This window comes from Microtus oregoni, unplaced genomic scaffold, assembly GCF_018167655.1.
Source record: "Microtus oregoni isolate MIOR12 unplaced genomic scaffold, Mior012 000056F_ref0000123, whole genome shotgun sequence".
NCBI classification, from domain to species: domain Eukaryota; kingdom Metazoa; phylum Chordata; class Mammalia; order Rodentia; family Cricetidae; genus Microtus; species Microtus oregoni.
The window spans coordinates 348,918-371,509 of record NW_024543832.1 but is presented as its reverse complement, the minus strand read 5'-3'; the positions used below and the strand labels follow the sequence as shown (position 1 = coordinate 371,509).

Below are 22,592 nucleotides of genomic sequence, written 5' to 3'. Positions count from 1 at the left end.
ATGGAAACAGTTCAAGAATTGAAAACTGGCTTTCTGCTCCTACACTAAGGCTACCACGCAGAGAGGTGAGTGTCTGCCTACTGGGCAGGCCTCAAAGACCCCCAAAAGGGAGCCCAGGCACCTTCAGCTTGTGCTCCAGGGGTGCCTGTGCTCTCCTGGATCTTGCACCGCCTGGCCGGTTTTTCCTTTTGTCCCTGGATCATCGGGCTACCAGGCGGCCCTGTTTAGGTACTGAGGAGTTCCATCTGGATGGATGAGTGTGTGCTATCCAGGGGCGGATTGTCCTGGAAGAGAGCACTAACCCCCCTCCCCCAGCTCCTTCTGCAGGGCTGTCTTTTTTATGCACAACCCAGCCCCCCAGCACTCCCCCCCAATCCTGCCCTACTGTATGCTAGAACCAGTGCTCAAGAATAGTTTTCTGCTCCTACACTAAGGTTACCCACCCAGAGAGGTGAGTGCCTGCCTACGAGGCAGGCCTCAAGGACCCCCGAAAGGGAGCCCAGGAACCTTCAGCTTTTGTGGCAGGGTGTCCTGTGTTCTACTCGTCCCCGCCCTGCCCCCCAAGTTCTCACTTTTGTCCACGGGTCATTGGACTACCAGGCGTCCATGTTTCAGTGCTGAGGAGTTCCATCTGGACCGGACGGTTCCTGCTTCTACACTGAAGAGTTATATCCAGAGAGTCAGTCACAGCAAAGACTGACCAAGACACCAGGCCTCTCCTGGCTCCATTTGAAGGAAGAGATGGGAAGGCGCCAAGGCAAGAATTCCTCCAACAACCTAAAAGGCAACATGACATCACCAGAATCCAGAGATCCCAAAATAAGAAGAATTGTACACCCTACTCTAGCAGAATTAGAAGAAATTGACTCAAAAGTGAATTATATGAAAATAATAGAAGACCTTAAAAAGGAGGTGAAAAACTGCCATGAACAATTAGAGATCACAAACAAAAAGGTAGAGGAAATGAATAAATCGCTCAAAGATACCCAAGAAAACGAAGAGAAACAAGAAAAAGCAATCAAACAGGTAAGGGAAGCAGTACAAGACTTGAAGAATGAACTGGAAGTAATGAAGAAAACACAAACCGAGGGAAGGATGGAGATGGAAAATCTGGGTAAACGAACAGGAAATACAGAGACAAGTACTACCAACAGATTACAAGAGATAGAAGAAAGAATTTCAGACACTGAAGATACCATAGAGAAAATAAACACACTGATCAGAGAAAACAGCAAAGCCAACAAATTCTCATCACAAAACATTCAGGAAATATGGGACACAATAAAAAGACCAAACCTAAGAATAATTGGGATAGAAGAAGGAGAAGAAGTACAGCTCAACGGTCCAGAAAATATATTTAATAAAATTATAGAGGAAACTTTCCCAACCTAAAGAAGGATGTTCCTTTGAAGGTTCAAGAAGCATAGAGAACACCAAATAGAATGGACCAAAAAAAAAAATCTCCTCGCCATATAATAATCAAAACATACAGAATAATGAAAGAATATTAAGAGCTGCAAAGGAAAAAGGCCAAGTTACTTATAAAGGTAAACCTATCAGACTTACAACTGATTTCTCTATGGAAACAATGAAAGCCAGAAGGTCCTGGATAGATGTACTGCAGAAACTAAGAGACCATGGATGCAAGCCCAGACTACTATACCAAGCCAAGCTTTCGTTCACTATAAATGGAGAAAACAAAATTTTCCAAGATAAAAACAAATTTAAACAATACGTAGCCACAAATACAGCCTTACAGAAAGTAATAGAAGGAAAATCAGAAACCAAGGAGTCCAACAATAACCACAATAACTCAAACATCTAGAAACCCTTCACCAGCACAACTCAAAGAAAGGAAACACACAAACTCTACTACTAAAAAAGTGACCGGAGTTAACAACCACTGGTCATTAATATCACTTAATGTCAATGGGCTCAACTCACCTATAAAAAGGCACAGGCTAAGAGATTGGATACGAAAACAGGATCTAACATTCTGCTGTTTACAAGAAACACACCTTAACCACAAACACAGGCACCTACTCAGAGTAAAGGGATGGGAAAAGGCTTATCAAGCAAATGGACCTAAGAAACAAGCAGGTGTGGCCACACTAATTTCTAACAAAATTGACTTCAAACTTAAATAAATCAGAAGACATGGAGAGGGACATTTTATACTCATAGGAGAAACAATTCATCAGGATGAAGTCTCAATCCTGAATATCTATGCCACTAATATAAAAGCATAACCCATGTACATAAAAGAAACATTACTAAAACTCAAGGCTGCCATCAAACCGCACACACTAATAGTAGGAGACTTCAACACACCTCTCTCACCAATGGACAGGTCAATCAAACAGAAACCTAATAGAGAAATAAGAGAATTAATGGAGGTAATGATGCAAATGGACTTAACAGACATCTATAGAAAATTCCACCAAAATGGGAAAGAATATACCTTCTTCTCTGCAGCTCATGGAACCTTCTCGAAAATTGACCACATACTTGGTAACAAAGCAAACTTTCACAGTTACAAACAAATATTGGTAACCTCCTGTGTCATATCAGATAACCATAGATTAAATTTAGAATTGAACAACAATGCTATCCCCAGAAAGTCTACAAACTCATGGAAACTGAAAAATCAGCTACTGAACCACACCTGGATCAAGGAAGAAATAAAGAAAGAAATTAAAGTCTTCCTTGAATTCAATGAAAATATAGAAACAACCTACTCAAACTTATGGGACACTATGAAAGCAGTCCTAAGTGCCCACTTAAAGAAAACAGAAAAAGTACACATTGGAGACTAAACAGCCCACCTGAAAGCTCTAGAAAAAAAAGCATACTCACCTAGGAAGAGTAGAAGACTGGAAATAATCAAACTGAGGGCTGAAATCAACAAAATAGAAACACAGAAAACAATACAAAGAATAAATGAAACAAAAAGCTGGTTCCTGGAGAAAATCAACAAGATTGATTAACCCCTATCCAAACTAATCAAACGGCAGAGAGAGAATATGCAAATTAATAGGATCAGAAATGAAAAGAAGGGCATAACCACAGACACAGAGGAAATTCAGAGAATCATTAGATCTAACTACAAAAGCCTGTATGCCACAAAACTGGAAAATGTAACAGAAATGGACATCTTTTTGATAAATACCATATACCAAAGTTAACCCAGGACCAGGTGAACAATCTAAATAGACCTGTTAGTCGCGAAGAATTAGAAGCTGTTATCAAAAACCTCCCTACCAAAAAAAGCCCAGGACCAGATGGTTTCAATGCGGAATTCTACCAGAACTTCCAAGAAGACCTAATACCTATACTACTTAATGTATTTCACAATTTAGAAACAGAAGAGTCATTGCCAAATTCCTTTTATGAAGCTACAGTCACTCTGATACCAAAACTGCACAAAGACTCAACCAAGAAAGAGAATTATAGACCAATCTCACTCATGAATATCGATGCAAAAATCCTCAACAAAATACTGGCAAACCGTATCCAAGAACACATTAGGAAAATTATCCATTATGATCAAGTAGGCTTCATCCCAGAGATGCAGGGCTGGCTCAACATATGCAAATCTATCAAGGTAATCCATCATATAAATAAACTGAAAGAAAAAAACCATATGATCATTTCATTAGATGCTGAAAAAGCATTTGACAAAATTCAACATCCCTTTATGATAAAAGTATTGGAGAGATTAGGGATACAAGGGTCATACTTAAATATAATAAAAGCTATATACAGCAAGCTGACAGCTAACATCAAATTAAACGGAGAGAAAATCAAAGCCATCCCACTAAACTCAGGAACACGACAAGGCTGTCCACTCTCGCCATACCTCTTCAATATAGTGCTTGAAGTTCTAGCAATAACAATAAGACAACATAATGGGATCAAGGGGATTCGAATTGGAAAGGAAGAAGTTAAACTTTCATTATTTGCAGATGATATGATAGTGTACATAAGCGACCCCCAAAACTCCACCAAAGAACTTTTACAGCTGATAAACACCTTTAGTAATGTGGCAGGATACAAGATCAACTCCAAAAAATCAGTCGCCCTCTTATACACAAAGGATATGGAAGCAAAGAGGGAAATCAGAAAAGCTTCACCTTTCATGATAGCCACAAACAGCATAAAATATCTTGGGGTAACTCTAACCAAGGAAGTGAAAGATCTATTTGACCAGAACTTTAAGGCATTGAAGAAAGAAATTCAAGAGGTTACCAGAAAATGGAAGGACCTCCCTTGCTCTTGGATTGGGAGGATCAACATAGTAAAAATGGCAATTCTACCAAAGGCAATTTATAGATTCAATGCAATCCCCATCAAGGTCCCATCAAAATTCTTCACAGATCTTGAGAGGACAATAATCAACTTTATATGGAAAAACAAAAAAAAACAAGATAGCCAAAACAATCCTATACAATAAAGGATCTTCTGGAGGCATTACCATCCCTGACTTCAAACTCTATTACAGAGCTACAGTAATGAAAACAGTGTGGTACTGGCAGAAAAACAGAGAAGTCGACCAATGGAATCGTATAGAAGACCCGAATTTTAACCCACAAACCTATGATCAACTCATTTTTGATAAAGGAGCTAAAAGTATACAACGGAAGAAAGAAAGCATCTTCAACAAATGGTGCTGGCATGACTGGATGTCAACCTGTAGAAGAATGAAAATAGACCCATATCTATCACCATGCACAAAACTCAAGTCCAAATGGATTAAAGACCTCAATATCAGTCCGAACACACTGAAGCTCATAGAATAGAAAGGGGGAAGTACCCTACAACAGATGGGCAAGGGGATCGCTTCCTAGGTATAACCCCAGCAGCACAGACATTAAGGGCAACATTGAATAAATGGGACCTACTAAAACTGAGAAGCTTCTGTAAGGCAAAGGACACTGTCACTAAGACAAAAAGGCAACCTACTGACTGGGAGAAGATCTTCACCAATCCCGCAACAAAGGTCTGATCTCCAAAATATATAGAGAACTCAAGAAACTAGACTTTAAAATGCTAATTAACCCAATTAAAAAATGGGGCACTGAACTGAACAGTTCTCAACAGAATTCTCAACAGAAGAAGTTCAAATGGCCAAAAGACATTTCAGGTCATGCTCAACCTCCTTAGCGATCATGGAAATGCAAATCAAAACAACTCTGAGATATCATCTTACACCTGTCAGAATGGCTAAAATCAAAAACTCCAATGATAGCCTTTGCTGGAGAGGCTGTGGAGGGAGGGGTACACTCATCCATTGCTGGTGGGAATGCAATCTTGTGCAACCACTTTGGAAATCAGTGTTTCAGTTTCTCAGGAAATTCGGGATCAACCTACCTCTGGACCCAGCAATACCACTCTTGGGAATATACCCAAGAGATGCCCTATCATATGACAAGAGCATTTGTTCAACTATGTTCATAGCAGTATTATTTGTAATAGCCAGAACCTGGAAACAACCTAGATGCCCTTCAATGGAAAAATGGATGAAGAAATTGTGGAATATCTACACATTAGAGTACTACGCTGCGGTAAAAAAAAAAAAAAAAAAAAAAAAAAAAAAAATGACTTCTCGAATTTTGCATGCAAATGGATGGAAATAGAAAACACTATACTGAGTGAGGTAACCCAGACCCAAAAAGATGAACATGGGATGTACTCACTCATAATTGGTTTCTAGCCATAAATAAGGGTCACGGAGTCTACAATTGGTGAACCTAAAGAAGCTAAGTTAGAAGATGAACCCAAGGAAAAACATACAGTTATCCTCTTGGCTATGGGAAGTAGACAAAATTGCCGGGGAGAAAATTGGGATCTTGTGGATGGGTTGGGATGGGGGTAAGGGGAGAGGGGGAGAGAAAAGAGAGAAGGGGAGGATAGGGGGAACTTGGGGGGGGAAGAATGATTGGAATAAAGGAAGGTTGGATAGGGGAGCACGGAAGCACAATTTTTAGTTAAGGGTTGGCAAGAGACTTGAACCTAGAGTGGCTCCCAGGAGCCCAAGGCGATGTGCCCAGTTAGTTCCTTGGGCAGCTGAGGATAGGGAACCTGAAATGACCCTATCCTATAACAATACTGACGAATATCTTGCATATCACCATAGAATCTTCATCTGGTGATGGATGGAGATAGAGACAGAGACCCACACTGGAGCGCACTGGACTGAGCTTCCAAGGTCCCAATGAGGAGCAGAAGGAGGGAGAACCTGAGCAAGGAAGTCAGGAAGGACCACGAGGGGTGCATCCACCCACTGAGACAGTGGGACTGATCTATTTGCAGCTCACCAAAGCCAGCTGGACTATGACTGAAAAAGCATGGGATAAAGCCGGAATCTCTGAACATGGCGAACAATGAGGGCTGATGAGAAGCCAAGGACGATGGCACGGGGTTTTGATCCTACTTCATGTTCTGGCTTTGTGGGAGCCTAGCCAGTTTGGATGTTCAACTTTCCAGATATGGACGGAGGGGGGAAGACCTTGGACTTTCCACAGGGCATGGAACCCTGACTGCTCTTTGGACTGGAGAGGGAGGGGGAGAGGAGTGGGGGGAGGGGGAGAACTGTGGGAGGAGGGGGAGGGAAATGGGAAGCTGGGAGGAGGCAGAAACTTTTTTTTTCTTTTTTTCAAAAAAAACATATATATAAAAAGAAAATAAAAGAACCTGAAGCCACAAAAAAAGAAAATAATAAATATTATTGAACAGATAATATTGACAAGACAGTAACCAATCTTCTAAATATTCTTTAGACAATACCGTTTTATTTTAAAGGTGACATTCTCTATTTGAATTCTAAGGAGATCAGTTACTTGGTATTCTGGTCTTGTTCAATATTGTTACATAGCCAAACACAGTAAGGTTTCTATATTTTTACTCAAACAAATCCCTTTCCTCATTAGGTACTTGTTTCTTTTATTATTTTTATATGTCATTAACTGTCTTTGTATAGCACTTTCTTATATTCAACCACAAATTTTAGGAATAATCAGCTCCTTTGATTTCTGGATATATGCTGCTGATGGTCATTTTTTTTATTTCCAAAGTTTCCAAAGGTATACAACTTTAAAATTACTTAACAGACATTAATTAGCAACATTTGGATAATCATGAGTGGATGTGTGTCTTTAATACATGCTCTGAGTGTCTGTGGATGACATTTGGGGTATGTAACTCATTGAACATATTTTTATTATAAATGAAAAAGAAGCTAGTCATTAGTTAAGAGCATTTATGTGATTTAAAATGGTCTACATATTGTCCATCCTGGGTAAGAATAGTATCATCACCAATTGTACACAGTAATTCTATTTTGTGTGGACATCGAAATTCCATTCCATAATAGCTCTGCCATAGCTGAAATATAAAACACGTACATTAAAATTGTGCATCATTTATTTCAGTTTCATTGTTTTTAGTTTTGTTTGAAAAAAAATGTTTATTTTTTACTTAACCACTGGTTTCTCTTATTAAGCATGTCACTCCCTTTCCTTGTTCCAAAATTAAAATCTCAGAGTTGTTTTGATTTGCATTTCCATGATAACTAAACATGTTGAGCATTTCCTTAATGTGTCTTTCACCTCTGTTTACATCTGCACTCCATTTTTAATTGGATTATTTTATATTTGGATATTTAGTTTCTTGAGTTCTTATTTTATTTTGGATATCAGCCCTCTGTCAGATGTGGAATTGAAGACCTTTCTCCATTCTTCAGGCTGCCATTTTGTCCTAGTGACCGTGTCTTTTGCCTTACAGAGGCTATTAAGTTTGAGAAGGTTCCATTTATTAACTGTTAATCTCAGTGTCTGTGCTACTGGTGTTATATTTAGGAAGAGGTTTCCAGTGCCAATTTGTTCAAGATGTTTACCACTTTCTCTTTTATCTTGTTCAGTGTAGTTGGGTTTATATTGATGCCTTTGATCCATTTGGACTTGAGTTTTGTGCATGGCGATAGATATGCATCTATATGCATTCTTCTATATATTGACATCCGGTTATGCCAGCACCATTTGTTAAAGATACTTTCTTTTTTTCCATTTTATAATTTTAGTTTTTTGACAACAATCAAGTATCCATAGGTGTGTGGATTAATACCAGGGCCTTCAATTTGATTCCATTGGTCCATCTGTCTATTTTTATCCCAATATCATGCTGTTTTCATTACAAGAGCTCTATAGTATAGCTCTAAGTCAATAATGGTGATGCCTCCAGAAGTTTCTTTGTTATAAAGAATTGTTTTGGCTATCCTTTTTACATATGAAGCCAAGTACTGTTCTTTCAAGGTCTGTGAACTACTGTGCTGGGATTTAAATAGATTGCATTGAATCTGGAGATTGTTTTTAGTAAGATTGCTATTTTTTACTGTGTTGCTCATACCTACCCAAGAAAATAAAAGATCTTTCCATTTAAAAAAAAAGAATTGAAAACTGAAATGGAAGCAAGAAAGAAAACACAAACTGAGGACCATCTGGATATGGAAAATCTATGTCAATGACCGCAAAAGGCTAATCAACCCAATTAAAAAATGGGGCACTGAACTGAACAGAGAATTCTCAGCAGAAGAAGTTCAAATGGCCAAAAGACACTTAAGGTCATGCTCAACCTCCTTAGCGATCAGGGAAATGCAAATCAAGACAACTTTAAGATACCATCTTACACCTGTCAGAATGGCTAAAATAAAAAACACCAATGATAGCCTTTGCTGGAGAGGTAGTGGAGAAAGGGGTACACTCATCCATTGCTGATGGGAATGCAAACTTGTGCAACCACTTTGGAAAGCAGTATGGCGGTTTCTCAGGAAATTTGGGATCAACCTACCTCTGGACCCAGCAATACCACTCTTGGGAATATACCCAAGAGATGCCCTATCATACAACAAAAGCATATGCTCAACTATGTTCATAGCAGCATTGTTTGTAATAACCAGAACCTGGAAACAACCTAGATGCCCTTCAATGGAAGATTGGATGAAGAAATTATGGAATATATACATATTAAAGTACTACTCAGCAGTAAAAAATAATGACTTCTTGAATTTTGGATGCAAATGGATGGAAATAGAAAACACTATCCTAAGTGAGGTAAGCCAGACCCAAAAAGAGGAACATGGGATGTACTCACTCATAATTGGTTTCTAGCCATAAATAAAGGACATTGAGCCTATAATTAGTGATCCTAGAGAAGCTAAATAAGAAGGTGAACCCAAAGAAAAACATATAGACATCCTCCTGAATATTAACCTACATCAGGTGATGAAAGGAGACAGAGACCCACATTGGAGCACCAGACTGAAACTCCAAAGTCCAAATCAGGAGCAGAAGGAGAGAGAGCACGAGCAAGGAACTCAGGACCGCGAGGGGTGCACCCACACACTGAGACAATGGGGATGTTCTATCGGGAACTCACCAAGGCCAGCTGGCCTGGGTCTGAAAAAGCATGGGATAAAACCGGACTCGCTGAACATAGCGGACAATGAGGACTACTGAGAACTCAAGAACAATGGCAATGGGTTTTTGATCCTACTGCACGTATTGGCTTTGAGGGAGCCTAGGCAGTTTGGATGCTCACCTTACTAGACCTGGATAAAGGTGGGTGGTCCTTGGACTTCCCACAGGGCAGGGAACCCTGATTGCTCTTCGGGCTGAAGGGGGGGGGGAGTTGATTGGGGGAGGGGGAGGGAAATGGGAGGCGGTGGCGGGGAGGAGGCAGAAATATTAAATAAATAAATAAATAAATAAATAAATAAATAAATAAATAAATAGAAAAAGTCCTAAGGTAAACTTTCTATGGTCTGGTTTAAACCAATTAACGGGCTTCTTGGCCTCTAGATGGATGAACTTCAGACTCTACCTGTATCTGGTGCTCCACATTCACACCAAAAGTCAATCCCATTATCCTCCTTGTGTGGTGATCCAGTGGTAACTTTATGTTGCTAGAACTACCTTTGCTGGGGTTGAGATTCATTAGGAAGAGCAGGAGCATGGTCAGAGCAGCAATCACTATGGCATGTCCCTCATTCCTACAGTAGTGGGGTGTGAGACAACTCCTGTTATTCCAGGAGGGAACCTGGGGTGAACAGAGCCAAAGGGAATGAGAGAGACTCCAGTCTAATGCTGCAGACAACTTTGCTTTATTTTCAGTGTACTTTTGTATGTGGATGCAACAAAGAAGGCAGCGACTCTGGGAAGGTTATTTGACTTCAGAAAAACATGTGAATTCAAGTAAATTTAGCACATACTAAATACTAAAAGAGCAGACCTTTCACTGAAAATGATTGTCTGGCATGTACTACAGATTATATCTCAAGGAACATGAAAGCAAGACAAAAGGCTATATGCAGAGATAGGGTACACTGAAGATGAGTTCCCTTTGTGCAGGGCACAAAACTCATAGAGTTGGCACATACTATGATTTTTTTATCTGAGGGCATTAGGGGAAAGGACAGTCAATTTCCATCTTTATTGTCTAGTCTTCTACTATATACTTTTTTTCTTCAACCTGTAAATCACAACAAAATCTTACAAGCAATATAAGAATTAAAATGTAGCTGCATATCCTTCCACCAGACTGGGTTCTCAGCAATGTTCTGTCAGTGGGGCCCTGGAAAGTCTGTGTCGATAAGGTATGGGCAGTACACTTAGAGAGTCATGGATCTGTGTTAATGGTGATGTTCTAAACATCAGTTCCCTGGCTTCGTATGGCATGATGCTTCTGGGCTCCTATACAACTTCCTCACCTGGATCCCAAGTCTGCCTTGCTCCCTCCATTCCTCTAAGCTCGGCCACTGAAAATCCAATCAACAAGCTGGAGGAGAGAGGACCACTGACAACATGGTGATAAGGAGTGGGAAAGGGTCAGAGCTCAGGAACCACATTTTATAGTACCATCCTAGATACGTTCTTAAAAGAGATGTAGACAACTCCCATTAATCCTTAGCCCAAAGACCTAAGTTCAGGACCTAGAGGGTTCCTGGCTCAAGGTCTCCTCTGACCAACAAAGGAGCAAGCTAGGTGCAGTTCCAAACAACTTACCAACATTACAAAAGACACCAATTTGTAATTTTGAAAGATGTATTCCAGTGTGAGCATCAGCAACCTATCAAAGACAGGTGGTATCAGAATTGAACACCTCCTGTGTTCCCAAAAAATAGACCCAGGCTCTTCAGAACTGTGGAATTGAGGTTTTGCTTGTCTTCTTTACGACATTTGTATTTTCTTTTCATTTCTGTTTATTTTACAGGATCCAGGAGGCTAACTCATTATTACCTGGGCATACTGGGTCCAGGTGTATGTCCATGCCCACGAAATAAAGCAGCTTGCAAGTCTTCATACTTGATAATCCTAGTAATTGCTACACGAAAGGCCACCCCAAAGAGGAGTGAGCCTATGAAGACATAAATACGACCAAAGACTATTCTTAAATATACCACTGGTTCTTGGCTCTGTCTTATCGTGCGCATTTTAAGTGGAAGGGGTCCACTGTCTACACTCCCTCCAGGTCCATCTCCTATGCAGTTTGGAGGGTCCCAACCCACATGACAATGGCAGTTCCGATGGTTATTGCATACTCCTCTGAAATTGCACTTTTCTGGGGTGCAGTCATAATCCAGTTCAGCTAAAGATCCATTGCAAGACCCTCGATCACAGAAATTAGTTTGGGAACAGGGAGTACCATATCTCACACGTCCAACATCTGTTGATTCTGTTGCTCGATGCTCATCGAGCCCAAAACAGGAAAACCCAGAAATAACTGACTGATGGAATGAAACGTGTTCCTGCAAGTGTGGAAGGAAGGTGACATTCGTACACTGCAACCTTCCGCACATCTTATCCTTATCGGCACAAGCTCTGAATATGAGGCTTTCTTTTGTTCTTTGACAATGTCCAAATCGATAGCTTTTCTTATTGATGTCATAGCACCTTTTATTTCCTGCGCGGGCACTTACACCAAAGACTTCCTTGCAATGTATATTGCGATCGGTGCAGTTTCCTTTATAGCAATACCCCTCTTCTGAGCATGGTGTTCCATCTTGCAGATAAAAGTCTGTTGGGCAAGTGAGTATACTCCCATTACAGTACTCGGGAAGATCACATATGTTCTGGATACTTCTGCAAAGTGTCCCAGAAGGACTGTATGTGCAGTTTACACAGCATGGTTCTTTATCACAAATGCTACCTTTTGAAAATTTGCAGTTATTCTGACAGCACGGATTTGCATAACATGCCTTGTTTGAGCCACAGTCACATTCCTCACCTTCATCTAGTTTGGAGTTTCCACAAACTCTATAGGTATGTGATTCATTATAATAAGTAGTAAAGTCCGAGAAAAGACATTCCATCTCACCAGGAGTATTCAGTATTTCATTTAACTCTGCTATGGAACAATTGCTGAAAGCATCTGTTAGCTGAGGAACCTTGAACATAATGCAGGTCGCTCTTCTCTGGCAAAAACAGTAAGTCTCATCATCAAGACTCACACCTATGTTCCTTGTAACACGGTTGGTTACCACCATAGACATAAATATATAAGCTCGGCCATTTTTACCAATAAGGGTTAGGCCATTGGTACTACATACACCACGTGCAATTGGAATAGCCTTGTCATCGCTGGGGCCCCAATCGTTAATTAAGCTTGATGCATCAGGCCTAAATCTCTGGTAAAAGTTTGACAAATAGTAATTATGAATAATCCCTCCCGGCATTGTGAAGTCATGTCGAAATGGATCTCCGTGGTTATACACAGATAAGAGCTTAACATAGTAACGTAAATTAATGTTGGACATAAAAGTGTCCATTAAGCTGATTAGTGAAAACAAATATCTGGATGTCCTATCAACAGTCCTGGCTATAACATGTACCGAATAGGTGGCTTGAAAATGGCCTTTTATAGCAGCTGGATGTGAAGCGTAGTCTCTACTAGACATTCTGGGAGCCACATTGGAATTTGGTCTAGATAAAGAGGGGCCTGTGCTCTGGTCCAAGTGCTTCCATTCGTTCACAGGCCCCACTGCAGCAGAATCAGCTACTATCTGTGAAATAAGGTGCTCAAACCTGTGTGAATCATTGAGGGGTTTGATTTCATAGGCAAGGTCATCCAACATCATGACCCCATCCAGGCCCCCATAGCAAGTATCCAAAGTGACCATCGATTGAGGGATCCCCTCCAGGTAGCCAATATAGTAACAATCTACAGGAAAATAAGGGTAATCCATCTGTAAAGCTCCTTGGTCATCTTGAGTTGTCAGCAGCAAGTGTCTGGGCCAAATAAGTGTCTTTCTTCGCAGGTGGATAATATGTCTCTGGCCCCTAAAACGCAAGCTGTAGGAGAGCCTTCCTGGTGCTTGAACTCCCTTACCATGGTAGATCTGCTTCCGAGGAATGACCACCTCCGATGAGATGTAACGCCAGGTGGGAGGGCCTTGAAAACACTGGCTGGGAACCAGGACCAACACCCAAAGTGCAACCAGCAAGAGTGGGGCCCTGGGGATCGCTGGTCTTTCTATCAGCCTCATTCCCCAGCTCAGAGATAACATCCTGGATGAAGCTAGGCTAAAACCCTCAGTTGTGGCTACTGCCTGGCATGGGAGACACTGGCAGTGGACAAAGGGCTTCTTCAGGCTCCCAGCCCTGCTGGTTACCCAGGCAACTTGAGGAGTTAGGTAACAGTTACTGGGTGTGGCAGGAGTGAGTCAGGAAATGTTAGCTGAGGTTGAGGTGAAATAGGGTCAAAAGCAACATCTACAAGTTCACCTGGAAGAGAAAAGGCAGAAGAAGCCAGAGTGTCTCCTCTGAACAGTCTCAATCCTTTCTGATATTTCCTGACATAAAAATCATGAACACATTTTTAGTCATCTGAATGTATTTGTAACCAATGTTACTCTGGGTCTGTTTCTAGAATTCAAATTTTCTTTTTATTTTGCCTTATATTTCTCACATATAAAGGTGAAGGTAAATACTTTGAATATTAGAATTTTAGCACTGATATTTTTGTTCTCCTAAACACATTTTATTTGAATTTATTGTTAAACTATTTACAAATGGCTTGAACTTTTGGGATATTACTTGAGGGTTTTGTGATTTTCACATGTTGAATTTTCTCAAATACTATATCTTCTGGATGCGGCTCCTGGTTCCAAGCCAGTGTTTTCAAGGCTGCCCCACATGGTGCTATATCTCATGGGAGTCTCAGTATAGTGTCTACAACGGTAAAGGATTTCAACATGACAGTTACAGCTGTAATGTTTCAGAACTATAGAATTTTTAAAAATTCCATCCTGTTGAACACTTTATCTCTGCCCCTGTGTTAATTCCAGTTGTTACTCCTCTCCAACCCTTAATATATTTTTTTCCTGACCATTGAAATTTCTTCAAGCATGCAGGCTGATCTGTTTTCAGCAGGGGTAGCAGTAGCCACCCTTGGTATAAATGTCTAAGAAGTATGCCACATACTTTCCCCAGGTTTATCATTAGTGCCTTCACATCCATTACTTTTGTAGAAGGAAAAGCAACCTCTGGGTTTCTTCCAAAAAGCTCATTGAGGAAAGTAGGAACAGACTAAAATCACTACAGTGTTCCTGACAAGCCCTGACTCAAAACATGACCAAAATCTGCAGCCACGTAAATAGATTGTACGGCAGCGGGAATCTTATTTATGAGCAAAACATTGGGTTTTAATGATTCACCTCCTCAGCCGGGCGATGGTGGCGCACGCCTTTAATCCCAGCCCTCGGGAGGCAGAGGCAGGCAGATCTCTGTGAGTTCGAGACCAGCCTGGTCTACAGAGCTAGTTCCAGGACAGGCTCCAAAGCCACAGAGAAACCCTGTCTCGAAAAACCAAAAAAAAGGAATGATTCACCTCCTCTGAAAAGTCTTTATCTCCTCTGTGTGTACGGGGGGGGGGGGGGGGGGGGGGAGGATCCTCTCTCTACAGGACCGCTGGAGTCCTGTAGAGAATTGCACCTTCCCAGCTCATGCATCCAGCAGGAGGCCATAAATAAGCCTCTGCTTCCCCCTGTGGCCACCAACATCACTGCACCTAGTGACACCAGGTGGCTCTTAGCAGAGGGAGGGAGGAAGTGGCTGGATCCCTGTCTGGCTGTGGAAACAGATGAATGCCCTGTCATGAATTAGGGTGAAAGGGATCATGTGCTCTATCATTGGTCACAAATTTGGGGACATGGGCTTATACTGCAGTTTGGGAAAGGCTTCTCAAGGCTCATGACCACCTTATCATTACTCTGAGACTCCTCATATCACCAGGCTGGATTCCCAAGTCCTGTGTGGACATATGACCTCAGCAAGCACCAGGGGGAATTACGACTAAAGAGACGAGTGTTGATGGGGTATCTACACAAGTAGGGAGTGCCAGAGCCAGCGTCTCAAGCCACTCCACAGTCCAACTCCAGGCACAACCATGTGGGTTGTTCACAGCACCTTGGAGTCAGATCGCAAAGGCAGATCACATCAACAGACTACAGCGCACAGACTACAGAGCAGATCTCAGATGCCTCCTTGTGACCAGATTCATCTTTGCATGATTTGCCTAGACAGACCCAGAGAATTGGCTCCTACCCAGCCAAGTGGGCTCTCAGGTGCAGGTGACAAAAAACAGGCAGAGAAAGATGAGAGGTGAGAGAAGGGAGAAGGACAGAGACAGGAAATATTAAATCTTTACACAGTTCTGTCCCAATCCCCGACCTCTGACACCCACAGCACAAGTGTTCAAATATCACAATGTGGGGTGGGGCATAGATAAATGCAATTACTGGTGAAAATAAAGGGACTGAGGTCTGGAGCTTTCAAGATGGCTTCAAACACTCAGTACTGACCCAACCCTATCACTGTTCCATTTCCAGGTTTTGATGAACATGTCCTTGTAACATTCAAAGACAGCAAACTCCCTACCCAGTCTGTTTAGAAAGAGCCTCACCATTTGTGCTCCTCATGTGCCTCTGTCCCACGTAGACTCTAGTCTTCCAGATCCTCATGTCTTCTCAGTGATTTTGGCCCTGTCTGCTCCATAGCCACAAACCCCCACGCGTAATGGGATCTCTGTTGACCCCTGGTCCCAAATCAATCTGCCTTAAGCAGGTGTTTCGATAGTTTTTCCTCTGTTTCCATACTATAGAAGGGAGTGGGCAAGTGGGAGCTGAGGCATGTCACATCACTCCAAGTACCGTCTCAGTCTCTAACAATATGCCCCCTTGTTTCCAACACTGCAGCCTCAAGAATCTTCAATTCACTCCTCAAACATGGCCGCTTGAGCTGAAATTAAATTTGTTAATTATTCCCAACAAGCCAATACACAACTAACATTTCCCAGCTATTCCCACGGAAGCACTGGTGCATCCCCTACTCTAAGCTTGGCTTACCAGGGCACCTCTGAGATTTCAGCAGTTGTCTTGTTTTTCAACCAGAAAAATCTCCAGCTGCTTAACAGAAAGGCAGAAATATGCAGAACCTTCTGGAAGAGCAGCTCTTGACTGAGTTCAGCAGGGCAGCTTAGGTACCCAGCTTCCTCTGGGCCCAGTTTCTGGCAGTTGCACTGGTCAGGCCTGGTGCTGTGCCCACTTAGCACTCCCACAGTGCCCACCCAGTCCAGAGCTGATGGAAGAAGGCAGCAAGAACCTCTAGGCAGACAATGCAAGAGCTGCCTGCACCAGCGAGGTTCTCATTACACTGCAGTCCCACGGTCCAACCACTTTGTACCGGGTCTCCTCACAGCAAACCACAACCAATGCAGTTGTCAACCCTCAGGCAAGTCCCTCCTCAGCAATGCCAGTAGAACACATGCCACTTGCCCCCACGCATTCCAACTCTCAAAAACAAACTCCCTCAAAGCTCCTTCACAGACACAACCAGATTACACAAAGCTTCCAGCAAAATGAAGCTAGCCCTATGCCATTTCCCAGGACATCCAAGCTACTGAAACCGACCTGTCAAGTCAGAGAACTGACCACCCAGATAATATTTATGCCTACTCATGAGGCATCTGTAGAAGAGGCTTTCTGGGATGTATTCTCACCTGAGGCATCTATGTTTCCTAAGTCTTAGGAGCATCTTTATGGACGTCATACTCCCTTCACAATGCCACATCAGGAGAAGAGATCTGTGTCCCTTGCTCTCCACAAGAGGTCAGAATCCTGATGTCAGCCATTACAATCCCCCAGAACTACTTTTAAACAGTAGTCATGGAATCCTCACTGTGGGAAAATGTAGGGCTAGGCTACAATACATCCAAGCATCTGTGAAGGCCTCAAGTCTTCAAGGAAACAAAATCAATCACCAGAAAAAGTAGATTCTGAAAGAAGGCTTCTGCGCCACTTGTAGCCTAGACAGTCACTCACTAGTCCTGGATAGGGAAAGCACTGAGAACAGCCCTTCTGCAGCGATAGAGAAGGTGAGCAGTCACTCACACCCAGACAGGGCTTCCTGACTGCCCTGAGCCTGTCTTGGGAACAGTAGCAATGGTCTCCAAATTTCCCATGTCCCATGAGGGCAGTGGGGACCCGGCTGGAAGGAAAGCCCATGGAGCACAGGGGGAAGGAGGTGAGTCAGTACGCTAAGCAGACTTCCCACCTGTGCCCAGTGCCAGAAATGAAAGCCTTTCCAGAGACACCAGGACCCATCATTCCTGGTTGTTCCTAGCATCCGTTTCACAGGGGCCATTCCTACTCAGACCTTAAAAGGAGATGTGTGGTCACCAGGCCCACAATTGGGGAAGAGAACTGAAAGCTGACACCTCTGTGTTCACTTTGCCTGTGTTACCCCTGATGCCCCAGGTCCAAGCTGAGGATCTATACACAGCCACAGGGTAACTGCCACTATTAAATACCAGACTGGAGAGGAGGGAGCAACACCTTTAAGGACATTTTGGGAATATGGAGTCTGAAAGATAGCATGTAGGACCAAATTAAGATGGAGAGAGACACGAAGTCTGCAACCCAGGCATTAGTAAGAAAACCCCATCCAAGAGCCCTGGCAGACACCAAAGTGGTAGAGGAAGTATAGATCAAGTCTCAGACCCAAAACCAGTCAGGAGCCAACCAGGATCCCACTGGAGAGCTCTGAGTCCTTCAGCTCTGAATCAGAACACATCAAAAGCAACAGCATCTCTACACAGATGTGTCCCTAAGCAAAGCCATGTACCCAAAGACAACACTAGTGATGCAGGACTTTGTGGTGAGTGTGTCACAGTAGGAGTATTGCAAAAAAAGAAAGAGGTGGGGGAGAGATTAGGCTCTCTGCTTACACAGTGGCACAGACTCTGATCCCTGTAAACCATTGTAGGGCTGGGTACTTGAGTACCATCTGCCAAGCAAGTTGTGAAAATAGACTCTGACCTGAGATCCCTCATAAAGGGCAATATAGAAAGATAGGACAAAGAACATAATTCATTGCAACGGAAAAGGAGAAGCTGTAGATCACTCCAACTTACAAGCAAGGGAAAGGGAAGCAAACCACACTGGGTTTTCACATAGTGTAGGAATAGCAGGGGACTCTGCAGGTTATCCAGCAGGTGGCGCCCAGTACACGAGTGGAGAGTATATACACTTTTGTCTACAACCCACCTTGCATTTATATTATCAATGTAGCACTTGCCACCGAACCTAGCTTAACATTGTGTTGCTATCCACCAAGCCAAGGGCCAGGTGCCTGCCAGGAGAATGCTCAAGTAGTAGACCACATTCTCAGTCCTACCTCAACACGATACAACAGTAATTTCAAATTAATGTGGACATCACTACACAGAATTTGTGAGGGTGGCCTGAAAGGCAGACCTGCACCAGTTGTCCAGAATGTAGAGCTCAGACGCATCCAGCAGAACTTGTCTGACTGGAGAGCAGGACAGCTCGCCAAGAACTAGCAGGCATTGCTACTGTGCACACTGGAACCTCTCCTCCATCAGCAATGGAGCCCTAAGTGCACCTGCATAATAGTTACACAGCAGCATATCTGCAGCAGCCTCCAACAGAAACAGACAAATGCCCCTCCATGGAAGAACAAAGTCTGACACATTTGCTCATGGGAAGCATAAAGAAGGTTTAGGAGGGTAGAGCATCTCACAGAGCAGCACACTTGGATCAGCTTCATGCTGATGATGAGAAGGAACAACAAGGGAAACAGAAAAAAAAAGTTGTTTCCATAGGATTCCCTCTCACTCACCCCTGACAATCCTAATGAGCAAAGTCTGAACACTCTGTTGAGGAGAGAAAGGAAAGCCTGTGCCCTGTGTTCCAGGGTCAGGTCCCTGCTGTCAGGCAGTGGGAAATACCAGGGTGACCCCCAGGAACAGAGGGTGACTAGGCAGGAGACCATTAGGGAAGAACTGTCATGACATCACATCAGTGCTGTGAAGGGAAGAATAAGAACGTGTAAGAGCAGACAGGGGCCGAAGGGCAGCAGATGCGCCACACAGGCAGACAGGAAGACAATGGGTCTGTAAAGCACAAAGTCTGGATTCTCTTGACATTGCTTGCAGCTTCTGCCCTTTCTTTGCCCATTTGCAGGGTCTCAAGGCATCATCACCATCTCCTCCAGGGGTCAAGGCAGCATGTCAGTCATGAAGCCACTCAGAGACGGGTTTTTCCAGAAGTCCCTGTCATCTCTCCATCAGCAGCCTCCCCAGCACCATCCAGGAAGGATCGCATTGAGAGACTAAGTGATGTAGGAAGACACATCTGTGGCAGCACCAGGCCCTGCTTCCTAAGACTTCCTGCAGAGATACAATCACAGGACAGCAGGCTAGACTTCTTCTCAGGATGGCCCTTGAGTCTGCACTGCTGCCTCTGCTGCCACTGGACGCTAGTCCTGCAGATACCAAGGCTCTTCCACATACAGGGCTTTTTGTGAAGGGATCTTCTACTGTGTTACTACGGTAGCTACCACAGTGGTATAGCCAGCAGCAAAAACCCACTGGGAACCTATGGGCCCCAGCAGAGTCCTCAGCTCCAAAAACAGTGGACCTAGAGGAGCAGACACCTCAGAGTCAGTTTCTGATTCTTAACCACTGAATCCCAGTGATTGATGGTAGCCCCCACATGGCATTTCTCACAAAACACAGAGTTCTCAAAGTACCCTATTATCTGCTCCCAACATCCCCTCTCTCAGAAGCCAGGGATTCCACCAGAAGCTACTTAGTTCTTCACCTGAACCAATATCCCCTTCCTATAGGAAGAGCTCTAGAGATCTTTCTATAATACTTGGAAACATTCCAAACTAGGGTCAGACAGCCTTAAACAAATAGCCAGAAACCCTCGATTTGGAAATCCTGATCTGGCACTCACAAGAGAAAGTACCTGCACCACAGTCTCATGGGGGGGGTCATCAGGCACTTGGGAACTACAGGGTACTTGTGCTTGTTTTTACCTGGACCGATGCAAGACTAATGGGAGCAGGTTCCTGAAGTTGGGACTGACTTCTTCTACATAGGAGCCTGTGGCCGTACAAAGGGCAGAAGGATCTCTCAGACTACTGATCTCCCAATAAAGGTTCTGTGCCCCACTCTTGGACCATCAGAGATCTGTTAAGGAATGAAATGCCTGTGGTAATCACCCTGAGGCTCCACACCCAGAGGCCCCGCCTTATCCTATTCTGTGGTGGGACTGCCCACTCTGAACTTGTCCTGCCTATGGCTACAGAAGACCAGGGAGACCATGCCAAAATCTCTCCCTCTGGCTCCTGATGGGGACTTGATTGGCCACTTTGGTTCCTTGGGAGATTACTACTTCTCTCCATGGATCCCTGTCCTGAGAAGCCCCTTGTAGAGCCCAGCACATACTCGTTGCCCCCTCTCCTTTCCCTTCATCTCTCCAGCCATAGAAGCACAGAAAAGGTGGGTTGAGCATGCACATCTGGACCATGAGGTGTGAGGTTGCGTCACTGTAAAGCTATAGTGTGTTTCTCACTAGGGCACTAATACCAACAGGTCCTGTATTTTCGCTGAACTGACCCCCGGGGCCTATGAACCATCCTGTCATTCCTCCAAATATGGCCCAGTGCTGACCACAGGACATCTCCCTGCCACATATCCCATCTGTCCTAGAGCCACAGGGCAGCTATGGGCAGAAAGCCATTACAGGAAGTGCAGAGGGCCCCTAGAGAGGTTTCAGACAAATGAACTATCACAATATGACAGGAGGAGAATTCTGTATGAGCCTCCTTCTCTATGAACACCTTCCACATGGTTCAGATCAGTTCCAAAAGCCCTGGATCCCTTAACTACACTGGCTAGCCAGGAAGGATATGTGGGACCCTAAGCTGGCCAGGGGTCTCAGCTTTGAGCCTATACAGCCACAGTAAGTAAGGGTTGATAGCCCCAGGCTCTGGTGTAGCCATACTGTTAGTGCATCTATAAGAGTACCCATGGCATGATCAGGCAGCTGGCCTCTATAGTGCCCCCACATAACATGATACAACCCCACACAGAGACAGAGCCATTGTGCAGGTCAGGAAACTTTGATCTTTGCAGAGAACAACTCAGGGTTGAAGGATTCACACTATAAGGTAAAATAGACGCCAGGGGACACTGAATCCTACCAAAGTGAAGGAGCCGCAAGCCAAGAAGTTTCTGCTAGAGTCTGTACCATGGAGAGTTTGGGGAACTTGGCTCCACAGTGACACTCAGAGAGCCAGAAAAACACCTAGACTTTCCTAGATGAACGAGGCTATCCAGATAAGCAGATACCTCCTGGAGGCCTCAACACCTCACTCTCAATTCTAAGAGGACAGGAACAATCCAAGTAGGGACACGAGCCAAGATATACATACATACATACATACACACATACAATACATACACATACACACATACATGCACACACACACAAAAAAACCATATCACAACTGGAAAGGGAACCCTCTAGCCGTGCCCACTCATGCCATCCCTCCCAGAGTAGAGGACTGAGGACATCTCCTATCAATGTTACCCCCGGGGGACCCTGCTATGAAGACGCCTGAAAGCAGTCAACAGTGGAGGGAATTTGTGCCAGCCTGAGGCACTGTGGTTACTATAGTGGATATACACACAGTGTCATACATCACACATAAAACTTGCCCCGAGGACCCAGTGCTCAGGTTGTGACACAAGCTCTGCCCACAGGTGAAACCCACCGTGTCCACTGCTCATCAAGAAGGCTCTGAGGCCCTGAGAGGACTTTGAACAAGTTAGTATCGCAGCGGGTATGACTGGAACTACCACTCTCAGAAAAGCGGTGGCCAAAACTCAGCCCGCGGATCCAGACTCTGCCTGGCTTTGTGCTAAGCCCAAACACTTACCTGCCCTTGAGTGTCTGCATTCCTTGGTAACTTGGGGTTAGTAATCCTTACTCTGTCATCTTATTTCAGGATTCTCCATCAAAGCTGACCTTTCAGGGGAGATGCTACAGGCACACAGGATCAGCGGGCTCCTACCACCATGATGCGGGCAGGTGACTCCAGGTGTGAGCCTGTAACGTGCAGTAAAGCCTTCAAGAGCAACAGACAGCCCACAATCCCTGGGACACCATGACACCAAGGACCCAAACTGCCATCTGCTCCACATTGATAGCAACAAAAGCTCTACCTGGT

The 22,592-nt window shown here is 43.7% G+C and overlaps 1 protein-coding gene and 1 gene segment (V, D, J or C); one reads left to right on the top strand and one right to left on the bottom strand.

The window, feature by feature from the left end:
• Positions 1 to 22,592, top strand: part of LOC121438423 — a 359,365-nt gene that overhangs the window by 294,829 nt on the left and 41,944 nt on the right.
• Positions 11,288 to 13,558, bottom strand: LOC121438691 (disintegrin and metalloproteinase domain-containing protein 21-like). Its single transcript, XM_041639072.1, has one exon. It carries the CDS (start codon positions 13,556 to 13,558, stop codon positions 11,288 to 11,290), a length of 2,271 nt encoding a protein of 756 aa, XP_041495006.1.